At 37.1% G+C, this 13,868-nt stretch overlaps 1 protein-coding gene across 11 annotated transcripts in view; it reads right to left on the bottom strand.

Annotated features, from left to right (window-relative positions):
* The window catches only part of BLTP1 (bridge-like lipid transfer protein family member 1), a 261,114-nt gene that overhangs the window by 235,532 nt on the left and 11,714 nt on the right, over window positions 1-13,868 (bottom strand). For all 11 annotated transcript variants that reach the window (XM_063458398.1, XM_063458399.1, XM_063458403.1 and 8 more), the window contains exons 2-4: window positions 9,254-9,375; window positions 6,020-6,136; window positions 5,165-5,243 (exon numbers count right to left, since the gene is read on the bottom strand). In XM_063458398.1, the coding sequence (XP_063314468.1) occupies window positions 5,165-5,243; window positions 6,020-6,136; window positions 9,254-9,350 (293 nt within the window). In that variant the 5' untranslated portion in view covers window positions 9,351-9,375. The remainder of the gene's footprint in view (window positions 1-5,164; window positions 5,244-6,019; window positions 6,137-9,253; window positions 9,376-13,868) is intronic.

Genomic DNA, 13,868 nt, shown 5'->3' with positions numbered 1-13,868 from the left:
ATGAAATATGTTGAATCACTACAGAAAATGCACAATTCACCATAGTATTCACCAAACCCAATAAATGTTTGGCTTAGGAGCTAGCAAGCATTTTAGGGCAAGGTTTAACTATTCATAAGAATTAAAATAGGGAATGGAAATAAACAAGCACGTCTTGGCTGCTACTGCTTCAATATTTGTACATAATACCCATTAAATGTATCTCTAATGATTTCCAAAGCATGCTTATCCAGGAATTCAACGCAAACACATAACATGCCAATAACTCAAAGTTCACAAAGGTAATGATAACATTAAGTCAGGAAAGAGATCTTGAGAAGTATTAACAATATTGTTTTTCAGAATAGCTGAATTAATACAATGACCAAACAAAACAATCTATACCTAAAATATGGACAATTCTAAATATTGATAGTGTCAGGACAGGTCCATTTTACCAGAAATTCCACCAAAGACTATTAAGTATATAATTTATCATGGGATAATAAATGATATACTGAATTTAAAATGTTGAGATATTAACTCACCTCACCTTCGATCCAGTGTTGCCATGTCTGCAATCTCATGAGTATTATACTATAGTAACGCCTACCTTCGGTGTCACCTCGGCTCCAACCATGTTCCAAAATGTTTTTTGCCCTGCTTGGGGTCACTTCCTCAAGTAGGGCAACCAACCTTCTCAATTAATCTGATATGCTGGCTTTTGAAGAGAGTCAGTCACTCCATTCCAACACTCTTCTACCCAACGCAAGAAATGCAGGCTAGAGGAGTAACCATAGCACCCCCAGTAAATATGTTGCGGCTGCTGTGCAAGAGAGAAGAAAGGGCACTTGTAGGGGGTATCTCCTTTAATTTCTTACAGTAAATTATTTATCGTACAGATATATGCTTGCCGAATCAATGCGCATGTGGTGGAAAGATTTATTTTCTCCCATTTCTTGTTGTGAATAAAGCAGTGGGCTAACTTGCCTTTGCTGTACTTCCAGGTTGGGATGGGGTGCCTTTGGCCAAGTCATGTAGCTGAGAAATTATGTACGCCTACATGCATGCTCAGCATTTTCTCCTGCATTTTACTACACGTTGCTCAAGAAAAGATGTAAATTAAATTTAAAACAAACAACAATCTATTAAAAACAAAAGAGAAAAAAAAATTAAAGAAAAAAATAGCACAACTAAGAGCTAACATTTAGTGTGCAGAGTTAAATTCCAGAGGCTAGAGTTGAGCACCAGACCATCTTAAAACACTTAATACCTCAAACATTAATACCAATTGATGTTTGTATGCTACATAGTGCACAGATATTCTAGTGTCCTGGTCCTGATGACCAGCCTGCTGAAAGCCTTCGTATCAAACCCTTCTGTGTTCCCATCAGCTACTAGCTCTCAATTACCAGTAATTTGTACCCGGATTTTTCTCTGGACTATGTAATTGTGTAGCATACCCTGATCTAGGCCCTGGACTACACAATGACTCTTCAGACATCCAGCAGCTGACAGTTATATATCCCTAGTTGAGTTTGTTCTGTTGTTTACACTCATCACCAGATCACAAATTTAATCCAAGCCTTTTTTTTGGCAGTGGTGTATGTTGAGGTGTCCATTAGTCTGGGCATTTGTTCCAGAAAAGCCAGCAGCAGAGCCCCAAGTCTCATATAGGCTTTCTTTTTCTCAAAAGAATCATGTTCCTCCTGTCTCTGTCGGCCTTAACTAGAATAAAAGGGGGCATTATACATATATCTGAAACTGATACAGTGTGCAAAGTCATATTTTCTAGCAGAACTGCAACTTCTCTGTACGTCCCTCGATCTTTCACCCCCGTAAACGCTACTGATGCGGGGGAAGAAGGGAGGAGCACAGTAGAGCAAAGTAAAAAAAAAAAAAAAATAATAATAATAATTAACCTCAGTAGGATTTCTAAAATCAGGGCAATATCATCAGCCAATAATGCTCCAGGAGCGCTTAAGCCTGGGCACCTACAGATAAAATCAGTTGTGGTGAAGAAGCACTTTGTCCTGGTGGAAAATGTTAAACTTTTCTGAAGAAGAAAGTGCTTGAATCTCTCTTACACTGCTGGCAGATGTAATAGCCACTAGAGACGCAGTCTTAAAAGACAACAACATCTTAAATGAAAACTCTTCTAACGGTTCAAAGGGAAATACACAGAGAGCTTTGAGCACCACTGACAAGACCCAAGTAGGGAAAAATTACTTGAGAGGACATTGTCTGAATAGAATTGATTTAAAAATAAAATCTCCTGATGAGCACATGGAAGGCTAAGTCCATACTTATGAAATGGCTGAATGCCAATACTTGAACTTTCAGAGTTGAAACATCGAAACCAAGCCGTGAAACTGTCTTGCAGGAAACTAAGCATGGCTGGAATAGAAGGAGCAATATTGAAGCAGTCATGATCTTTACATTAGACAGAAAAATGTTTTCCATGTTTGGACTTAGACATGTATCTCCTAGTGAAATTAAAGAGAAGGCTGATCATGTTTTCCTGCACTCCTTGGTCTCCAAGTATTAGTCTCACAGTAGCCAAACATCAGATGGGTGTCTTTCGGAAGTTCTCAGTTTTCGAGCAGTCGATCTGATAGTAGCAGTTCACAAGATGCCAGGGTGATCTGTTTCAATCCCGAAAAACAGCTGCGGTTTGGCCACTATGGTATGATGTCCAATACCGTAGCTCGGTCTTTTCTTTTCATTTGTAGAATCCGAGATATTAGAGCAACTGAAGGAAACACAAATGCCACCATGAAGCTTCATCTTAATTAGAGACCGTCCAAAAACTGAGTGTGATCTAGTCTGCACAGAAATGCAAAAACTGGAACCTTCCTGTTCTTCCTTAATGCCATGTGATTTATTTCTGAAAGGCCAAAGGCCAGTACAGCAAATACCTTGGGATGTTGGGATCATTCTGACTGCATCCATTGAGCTCTGCTCAAATCGTTCACTATAATGGTGTCCATTTCCCTGATATGTGGGGCTGTGATGGATTCCAATTTCCTTTCTCCTCAGGACATGATCTGTGGACATAGAAGAAGAGATCCGACATTGTCTACCTTGTCTGTTTAGGTAAGTAACTGTTGTGATCTTGTGTGGCTTTATCCTGACCGCTCTTTGAGTAATCCATGGCTCAAATGCTGAAAATGCTTTTAGAACAGGCTTCATCTCTCAGTAATTGGATGACTGATCTTCCTCCTCTGAAGACCAAATGCCTTGCCGCAGATGTGTTCTCAGATGTACACCCCAGCCGAACTTTGAGGCATCTGTTGTGAATGTAAGTCACTCCCTTTGCAAGAAGGATGAACCTAGGGACAGAAACTTTGAGTCCCTCCACCACCTTAGCTGGATCCAAACCATTTTTGACAGGCTGAATTTTATAACATGACAGGAAGCTTCATATTTTTCACAACTCTCTTTTACTTAGCTCCATTAGCAGCAAAGAAAACCACATTGCACAAGTCGGATTGACATGGTGTATCTGCCATCTAAGATCTGAGACATAAAGCCCTTATGGCAACAGATGACAATCCATTATTTTGAGCAGATAGTTTCAGAACTTCCTCAGACATATCAAACAAATATGAATTTGCCAGCCTGATGTTCTTAAATCAGACAAGCTAATTCTTTGTCTAATCCTTCCAACAATTATATCCACATATTCTAGCAACTGACGCCCCAGCCATAGATGCTTTGCTTGACACTGAAAACATGCCGCTTGGAAAACTCTTCTGCAGGATGTTTCTGCCCGTTTGTCCATTGGGTCTTTGAGAGCTGCCAATTCCCCATTACGACTAGTGATCTTTTTTTAAGAGTTGAACTATTTGCACTTTGACCTTTTTTTCAAAGTTTTTCCATTCCCACTGGACTAATTCTACAACTTTAGGATGTGTAGGAAAACTTTTCTTTTTTTCTTGCAAGCGTCACAGCTGAATCCTGCTACAGGTGAATGCCAAATATCTATACAGATAACGAGAATGTAAAATTAATCTTTATGAAGTCTGAGTCATTGGAGAGGTTGGGGGATCTAACGTTTTTTTGTTTTTTTTGTCCAAGCGTTTGAAAAGAGAATAAAAACAAAAACACAAAACCAAAAAATAAATAAATAAATGGACTGCACGTTGTGGTTAAGGTACTTAGAGTATCCTTTTAAAGTAACACTACAAGCACATAAAGCACATTAGCTCACCAAAATGCCAAGAGGATTTTTGTTCCCTAGTACTTAAGCTTTGTGTAGCGAGATGTAAAGGTAGGGTTTTCACAGAGCACCTGCCTTTGAAAGACTTCTCAATGAACAGTAATATAGCTCATTGAGAAGTCAGTGATTAATAACAGCCATGTGAATGTTTCGCAAGAAGAAGCCCCTGATTGGTTACTCCCCAGGACAGACAAGAAAGTCTGTGCTGGGGAAGAGGAGGGCTTTCAGTAGCTACAGATAGTAGATCTGCAGTTATTGCAAGCTAAGTTGTTATATAGCTGTCACGGCTCCCGGCATGTCTGACCGTGTGGCTGCACTCAAACAGAGCAGCCACGCTGTCAGACATACTCTAAACTTACCTTGGGCTCGGCAGGTAGCTGTCTGGTCTCCCTCATTTTCGGTACCAGAGGGTGCGATGCTCCTAGGAGCGCCAGCCACTGCGGACCGGGCTTTTATAGGAAACCTACCTTTGCCCACATCAAAGATGGCGCAGATATGCGTGCGGCGTCACGTCAGAGAGTTTTTAAAATCCAAATTACCTTTTTAGCAGTGCCATGTCGTGGTTTCCCTTAGTAGGTTATCCGAGAGTGTGTTCCTAAGCGTTTATTTCTGGTTACTGACTTTGGCTTCGTTTCTGACTTCCCTGTATTCTGGTATCCTTGACTTTTGGCTTTCCCTCATCGTTGTGTCTCCTTCTGTATCCCTGACCTCGGCAAGTATTCTGACTATTCTCTGGTACCTTAAATCCGGCCATTCTAAGGTCCGGTAAGACGTTACCTTTAGTCCTAAGTGTTTAGTCCTATATATTGTATTTTTTAAAGTGAAATATTTGAATCACCTGGGAATTCAGCTTCCAACGCAGATGTTAAGTATTGGGAGGAACATATCACAAATACAAGTGGTCAGTTTTCAGACCCTAATAATCTATATTACACACAAGTATCTAAAGTACCAAAAACATACCTGATTGACATGTCTTCAGTAATATAATAGATTTCACGCAACATGATCTTTCCAGAAAGGACGGAGAAAGAAAACGACCCTGTGGCACAGAAAAAAAAGGATATATTTTATTCTGAACATATTGCACAATTAGTATTTACACTTGTACTTTTCTTAGAATGTGTTACATACATGATAAAATAGCTTCTCCAACCTATCCTGGAGGAAAACCAACAATCTATATTTAACAATATATGCACTGAAACTAAATTCAGTAATAACTAAAATGTGATGGTGACATTGTAAACAAAGTGCATACATTGGTAAAATTAAATGTAAATGTATTATTTGCTTGTTTTGTTTTTTTTGTTTTTTTTTTAACAGAGAGCAAGGTTAGCTGTTTGGTACAGCTGCACCGAAAGATATATAAAATGCCAACAGTGTTCACGCTTATTGTGATGACTGATTCCAGGCAGGAATTGTCAGACATATTATGCCAGAAAATATGAATATTGTCACATAATATTAGTTGTAATATTTTGTCCCACAATTAAGCTTACAGGAAAAAAAAAAAAGATTGAAAACCACTAGTAAGTGTTGACACTCTAGATCTGCTGGGGAGAAGCGTGGAACTATAGAGGTAGGGCATAGGGTAGTGAGGCACAAGAGTGAAGAGGGGAACAGAGTTGTAAAACATGAAAAGACTTCGAAGAAAGGACCTACAATTTCCAGGAACCGGAAATAGATTGGCCATATTTATATTCAATTTAAAATAATACAACAATACAGCTGTATGATAAACAATATATTATATTCAGACCCGCTAATGTTTTGAGCCATCCACACTTGCGTTGTTTGCATTAGGGAACTACTCACCAATGTGTATGTATCCATGTTTGTACAATCTATTCAGCACCAGTGTTAGAATAAGACCAACATTCCGTGAGTTGTAGTAAGTTAGATAGATTATCCATCCACAGGACAAGATGGTAGCTACAAAATAAAAAATACATATGTTTTCCACCTCTTTTATTTCTATATAAAGCAATACATTTCTACAATATTCACACCTGTTGATATGCAGTGAAACATTACATGAAAGATTAAGTAGGCTGATGAACACTGGCACAAAAATAAATTGACGGACCTGCTCTAATCACACAATTGATGACTGATGGCCATAGGGCAAGAAAAAGATAAAGAGAAAAAAATACGTCATCATGATGATCAACTGAGGAATAGAATTAGGTATGGCTGGAGATAGATAAAGCAAATAGTCACTTTTAGTAATTGGACTATCAGATTTATTTTTTTTTCCAGATTTCCAGTGGCATGGTAAATCACTCCAAAGTGATTGAATTAGGGGAAGTGTGACAGAGCTGTGTAAACAACGGATTTAAAAAAAAAAAAACGAGCTAAATTAAAGACACCTGCAAAATATCACTAAAGGGACTCTGTAAGCACCACAATAAGTTATAGTGCAAGGAGTTCCCCTGTTATTGTGTGTTTGCACACAAATGTTTATACCTGCAGCGATTTGAAAATAAATAAATCACTGCAGCCATAAGACTTCACTAAGACATTTCACTCTCTCCCTCTGATGTTAGAGGACTTTTCTTCCTTCTATGCCATACAAGATCCGACCAAGTTGTAAGTGCATTGTGTGCACATTAGGAAGGCGTAAACCTTCTCACCTTCCCTACTAAGAGATAGCACAAGCCTGAGCAGAGATATCGGTTATAAAACCAACTGCAATTGCAGTGAGTCATAATACAGAGCAGCACAAACAGTACTAAGGAGATAGCCACTATAATTTTCATCAACAGTTTCTGAAAAAGTCATGTACACAAATTGCAATATAAGTACATGAAGCCAAAATTGTTACATAACAACCCTAAAAATCACATTTACCAATGAACCTACCAAATAAGAACAGACCACCATTCATTGCAAAACACCCCCACTACTATATTAATAAAGACATATATGATTGTATATTTTTTTAATCTGTTTATTAAGTGCTCCTGTAGTATCTTAGATTGTTTTAAATAGATTTTTATTAGGCAAATCCTTCTATCAGAGAAGGAACTTCAAAGAAGTGTTCACAAATGAAAATCAAAAGATTAGTCCCGCATGACAAGTTGCCAATATAATAAAACAAGAAAAATACACACATGATTGAACATATGTGTCGACATTTTAGAGCAAAGAAATAACATTGGTGCGAGATCGACATGATTCATACATAAGTTCAGTATTTGCATCGGTCTACCTAAAGTTTGCCATGTATAACCACAGCTCTTTGAGACTGTGAAATAAATGGTTCTGAAAAGGAGTGCATAGTATCTTATAAGTAAAATGTACATGCAAATGTAAAAGTTGGGTATGAAACTAGTTTTACACAACGTTAGTAAGGCAAGCCCTTACAGGACTAATCACCACAATTTGTTTTGCATGTCATAGATCCTGAGAATGATTAGTATTATCGGGTGAGCAGTGGAAGGAGGTATAGTAACAGCTTTTGGGGATTAAGGGCAACTATGTTATTTTGGGGTGACAGGGGAAACATGGAGTGTTATTTATTATCATGACGTTTTTTGTAACATGATGATATAGATAAGAAATCCAGATACAGTATTTTTTAGTCACAATGCATCTCCTGTTAGCTTGGACAGCTAGTGCAGAACTTCATTTCAGCATTTGCTTTGATGCAGGAAACAGGCTTTTGATATGGCCGTACATAATTTGATATGGCCAGTAAAGTAGGCAATATTTGTTTTTGCTCACTGCCCTTTTAAACTCTTAAAGACCAGGATTTTGGTAAATCTATTATATTAAGACCATCTTGGCAAGTAACCTTTAACTCGTGGGACTGTTTAATTGTTCTATTCCACACAAAAGAAATATGAAAAAAAATGTAACTGGAGAAAATCCAGAAAGATTTTTTATACAGATCTTCCTGTACTTCACTTATTTGTTTCCTGTTGAACAATAGTTATCAGCAGGACAGCAGCCATATCAATTACTTTATTTTGCCATGCCCAATACACAGAACATATGCAAAGTTGGACCTAATTTTGTTTACAAAATAAAAATATTCTGATAAATCAGTTGTGAACACAGCCAACGAAACCAAACTGGAATCCCTGATATAAAGAGAAAAGAAAGCCCAAAGGTAACTTTAAACTATACGCTGAAAGTTAAAATGTCACATTACAGCATGTGATTGCCTTTGAATGTTGCTGGAAATCACAGAAAATTAACAGAGAGCCCTAAGAAGGAAAATATGCAAAAATAGTAATAAATAAATAAAACGAAAAAATTTAAATATGAAAACCACACTTCCAGAGAGAAATGCAATCAATAGCTTTGAAATGGAAAATTAAGATTGATTGATAGAATGCTATGACTTGAACAATTACTAATAATTAATTATCCAGCCACATTCTGCTCCTTATTAGAATCACAGCTTGAGGTTCTATTTGTACTGCTCTTTTATCCTCCTTCCAACCTTTCAATCTGTTATATCCTACTTCCACAACACACATTTTTTAGCTTTTTTTTAATCAAAGATTTAGCTTATATGCAGACACATATGCATATATTAAACCAGGGCTAGACAAATGTCAGGAGACAGCCATGACTGAAAATGTTACTGAAAGCAGCTAACTTGATCGGTAAAGAGAATCTGAGTCTTTTTAAGTTTTCACTGTAATACTATACTAATATTACAGTGAATACGATTTCACTGTAATACTATTTGCTTTAACATTGGTGTCCCTGTCCCCCACAAGGTCCATGTGGGAGTGCTCTTGCATGGGGACTTGCATAAAAGCCAGTGTGGCACCATTAAAATGTATTCCTGTTGTATCCTTCATGAAGTCAAGGCTCATGTTTGGGTAACTATCTACTTGCTGGGGAGAAACTACTTGGAAGCTGCATTCATCTGAAACTATTCGTATCTACACCCAAACTGCAGCATTAATCACTCAGGCTCAGCAGTTCGGGAGGAATAGGCCAACAAGGTATCCACTATACCAGAGTTCGTAACAATAATTAAGAAAACATTTTGTTTGTACTATTCATTGTGTCATAAAAAACAGGACTTACCCACAAGTAACCAGACAACATTGGAGTTGTGTTCAGTGAGAAATCCTTCCAGTTCGGTAATGGTCGGGACAAAACTCTCATTCTTCTTATGTTCCATTTTGAGCTGTCTTTTGATTCAAAGCCTGATAATAAAAAAAAAAAAAATATCCACAAATGGTTATTGTAGTCTATGAAATTGAAGCTGGAATTCCAACAATCAGCTTTGAGTGAACCCTGTCAATTAAAGTATTGGGTTACCTAGAAAAATATCACCACAACTTGCCTGGCATATGAAATAAAAAATTCCTTTCAATATAGTGTATAAAAAAAACAGAATTTTATTATGTCGACTAGGCTAGCAAAGGCCCACAAGCACATCATTCTTCCATCCTACTTTGCACTACAAACCTTTTAGGTTTCTGTTAAAACCAGACACTTAGCACTGAAAGGATAATTTATATATCCTAAGAAGATAAGTCTCATAACCTCTGAAGCTGCTAGTTGGTATTTGATGGAAGTTATCAGTGGTACTTAAAAAACAAAAATATAAAAAGCATAAACTGAATTTTTCTGAAAATAAAATAAAAATAGAAAAATTGGACTTGTCACTTATGATATTCAATTTTACTCATTCAAATATGTGTTTGTTAAAATGTGAAATATAAACGCATTAAAACTATATAAATTAAATATATATTATCCCGCAAAGGACAGTCTCCGCTGGGCAGCAGCTGCTCCTCTTATGAGATCACCCAAATGGAAGATGTGTTTTCCAATCCAATGCTTCTCATATAGAACACTGGGATCCTACTGGGACTGTGGGACAAATTGAATGCTTCTCTCAATCCAAAGCTTCTCTGGAAAGCATTCACAGTGTTTTAAAAAAAAAAAAAAAAAAAAAAAAGAGGTAAACTCTTCACGCATAAAGCACTTCAGCAAGCTAAAGTGCTTTAGGTGTTTGGAGTGTTCCAAAAAGCTATGGGAAAAACCAAGAGGGCTTCCTTTCTCAGTATGAGATTATTGTTGTTGAGTTTTCTCATGGGCAATTGCTGGCCAATTTTTTTCTATTAGAAGAAGGGGGGGGAGGTGCAATCAGTGCAAAACATTAGTAGGATTCAACAAGTCATAATTTAGATAAAAGATGCAAAGATAAACTAATCAAATAATTATGGTTCACATTTCATAATTCTGAGAAATATAAACTCTTATCTTAAGACTTCACTGAGAGTACACAAACAACTCAATTAACTTTATTAACAAAAACAAATATTTTTGTATCCAAGTGTCCCTCCCTAAAGACAAAAATGCATATTTCTCTTTGTCCTTACTATTTGAATTGTATTCCAGGATATGATGGTCTTCAGAGTACAGTAATTGCAATAAATTGAGATGTTAAGTCTCATCATGTTATATAGTTTTTAGAAAACATTGGAATACAATTTTTCAGTGATGCCTTTCTATCTCTGTTTAGACTGCAGGGACATTGTCACACACCAAAACATCTACATGAAGATATGGTTTAAGTGTCTATAGTGTCCCTTTAACGGTAGCAATCAACATCTCTTTATCCAGAAACTGGATGCCACCATGTAAGCAGCCAGTATAGTCAAAACACACAGTGAAGAGAAGAAATAAAGCAATGTTTCCATTTCTCCTCTTTATTTGCAGTGTCTGCCCTGACTTTATCTTGTCTGATCTGTGTTATGATGTAGTTTGCTAAATCTTAAAAAAAAAAAAAAAAAAAAGAGGCGGCTAACAAAAAGCTATGATTTTAATGTTTTATCCAAAGGTGTAAATTCTGCATTAAATGATACTACCTCTTTAAACTGATAAACTTCTAGTCAGGTCCACATTCCAGAATAATCTGTGTGGATAAACCAAGATTTACATGGTATCTGAAGCATTGCGTACCATCGGTCATTCTGAACAATTATATTTTGCATGTTTCCCAACAATCCTGATTTTGATGGGACAGAACCCGATTTTTGGGTCCTGTCCCCCCCCATCCAGACTTTGGCCCTTGTTGTCCCACTTTGGGGCTGATGTTGAAGGTTTGCTTTGGGTGCTGGTGGTATGCTGAGCTGACAAAATGGAGCTGCTTCCCGTTCTCCCAGAACATTGCATTTTGTGACGACAGTTACAAACAGCCTCCAGAGATCCTGTTCTACACCAGACAAGTGGCGTCAACCTGCGACAGAGCCCATCACCATCCTCATCTGGTTGTAAGTAGGCAATCTAGTATATTATTAGTGACACTAATCTCTAATTTACCTCACACTAAAGGGACACTATAGTCTCCAGAACCACTGCAGCGTAATGAAGTGGTTCTGGTGTCTATAGCCTGTCCCTGCAGGCTTTTTAATGTAAACACACACTGTGTGCAGCACTGGTGTTAGTTCATATGGCAGATCATATGGGTGGGGCATTGTGATGTCACATGGGGGGGGATTTTTCTTTTGCCTAGGGCAGCAATAATCCTTGCACTGGCCCTGCTCACAAGCTGCACTCATTTTGAATATGCCTTCCAGATATATAAAGTATCTTCTTTGAGAGTGAAACTGGGTGCCAGGTTCTTCTGTTTTTTTTTGCAATTTATCACTGTTGTAGACCTAACCGAGAATTAGGTAAGTGGAAAAGCTACACACTGGAAAATCCACTAATTGCTCTGTATGACCAGACCTTTGTTCTATAGTGAACTGCCAATCTCTCCCTACAGCAGTAATTGTAACAAAGGAACAGTCTATCATGGTAAAATCTTCTAATTTATTCTGGTGAAAACCGCTTAATAAACAAGAAACATTTGCAAAGCTTCAGCTCCAAAAAGACTTACTGCAACAAATAGATTTTTGCAGTTTATGCTGCTAATCCAAAGTGTCAAAATGAAAAGTACAGCCAGCACAAAGTAATGCCTTTCCCAGAACTGAGCTTTTGCTACACTACCATTGGTATAACACGACCAATCTCCTTTATTTTTGTCACAGTTCAGTTTATAATACACACAAAAGTAAAAAGTAAAACACTACTCACAAAAAAAGATTTTTCAAGAGTAACAAAATAACCAGGTGCCACCAACATGTTACAGTCACCGTAAACACAAATCTAATAATCTGGCAATCCATTCCTAGGTCGCACTTTCTATATACTTAAGATTGTTTTTACTTTGTATTAAAAATGTTACTAGGGAATTCAACAGAGGCAAATATAATGCATAAACACCACAGTAGCACTTCCTGGTACTGTCAACCAACATCTTTACAATAAGCACCACAATGGCAACAACCTCACATATAACCATCTGGAGAATTACAGTGATTTACAATGTATGCCAGACTGTGTCTTGACAACACTTTGCATATATTATATGAATCTATGTGAGTGATTTTTGCAGAATTGTCACTCTATCTTGAAATGATAAAAATATCTCACAAAGCCCAGTGCTGTAAAATATCACATCCAAAAGGTTGAAATAGTATACTAGTTTAATAGCTCGGGAGGGCTGTAGTTTCCAAGTCTAAAAGCTGGCAAGTAAGACAATGCTATCCATATAATGTGTGCAGACACTCAAACAAGGCGTATCATACCACACAGACTGCAGCTAGAAAGCATTATCACTGTCCCATACGTACAAACAGTTTGGTGGGTGGAAATGTGGGGAATAAACCATACAAGCTGATATTCTATTTTTTTTTTAATTAGATAAACTTGCTTTTGTGGCTATTCCATCATAAAATGCAAACTGGACTGACTGCATCTCTCCATATTACAATGTCTTTAATTAGGGTAAAATAGTAAAAAAAACAAAAAAAAAAAAAACAGTTATCAGAAAAACAGGATCTTACATGATGTCCCAAATAAGGAAACGGAATTCATGGACAGTAGCCACTTTGTCAAGTTATTGCTGAGACCTTTCTATAGTTTAATAAATAAATAACTAGCTGAGGAGACATTCCTTATAAACTGCTAAATTAAAATGGAACTTTGCTTGAATTGCTCAACCCCAAGACACCTTTTAACACCGTTATCTTGTTTAACTCGATACATTATTTATATTTAAAAATAATTCATAACATCAGTCTATAAATCTATTTCATTGCTTACCTCTCTAGTATTACTTTATTGTGTTTTACAAGGTTAAAGAGGATTTAAAAGAAATGTTAAAGAATGAATGGTAAGTAAAAGCAAATTATTATTTACTTTAAAAGCTATACAAACAAAATGTATCTTTTAAAGTCTAATACACTTTTAAACAGAGATAACAAGCATTTACTATACTATGCTGCCCTAAGACTATGGTTCTCAAAGGAACACTCCAGTCACCAATACCATTTCATTTTAAGCAAGAAAACCAATGGGTAGCAGTGACATACTGAGATTGACAACTTGTGCTGTAATCTAAATTCTAATACAATCCCATGCCTATTTTCCCACTTTCTATGTAAACATTAGACATATAACAGTTTCAAGATGGCAAAGATTAGACATCTGGGTCATATTGTAACTGACCAGATGCCTGGGGTGCCCCCCCTGTCGACTGTGGCCAGATTGCAAGGTCTAAGACAGGGTGATCCATGAGGTCTGAAAATACATTGATCGAGTAACCAATCATGTCTCACAGTTGACAGTGATCTGCACCATG

The sequence above is a fragment of the Pelobates fuscus genome, chromosome 6 (assembly GCF_036172605.1).
Source record: "Pelobates fuscus isolate aPelFus1 chromosome 6, aPelFus1.pri, whole genome shotgun sequence".
In the NCBI taxonomy this organism is placed as follows: Eukaryota; Metazoa; Chordata; class Amphibia; order Anura; family Pelobatidae; genus Pelobates; species Pelobates fuscus.
The sequence above is the reverse complement of the archived record's forward strand: the minus strand, read 5'-3'. Positions and strand labels throughout refer to the sequence as shown.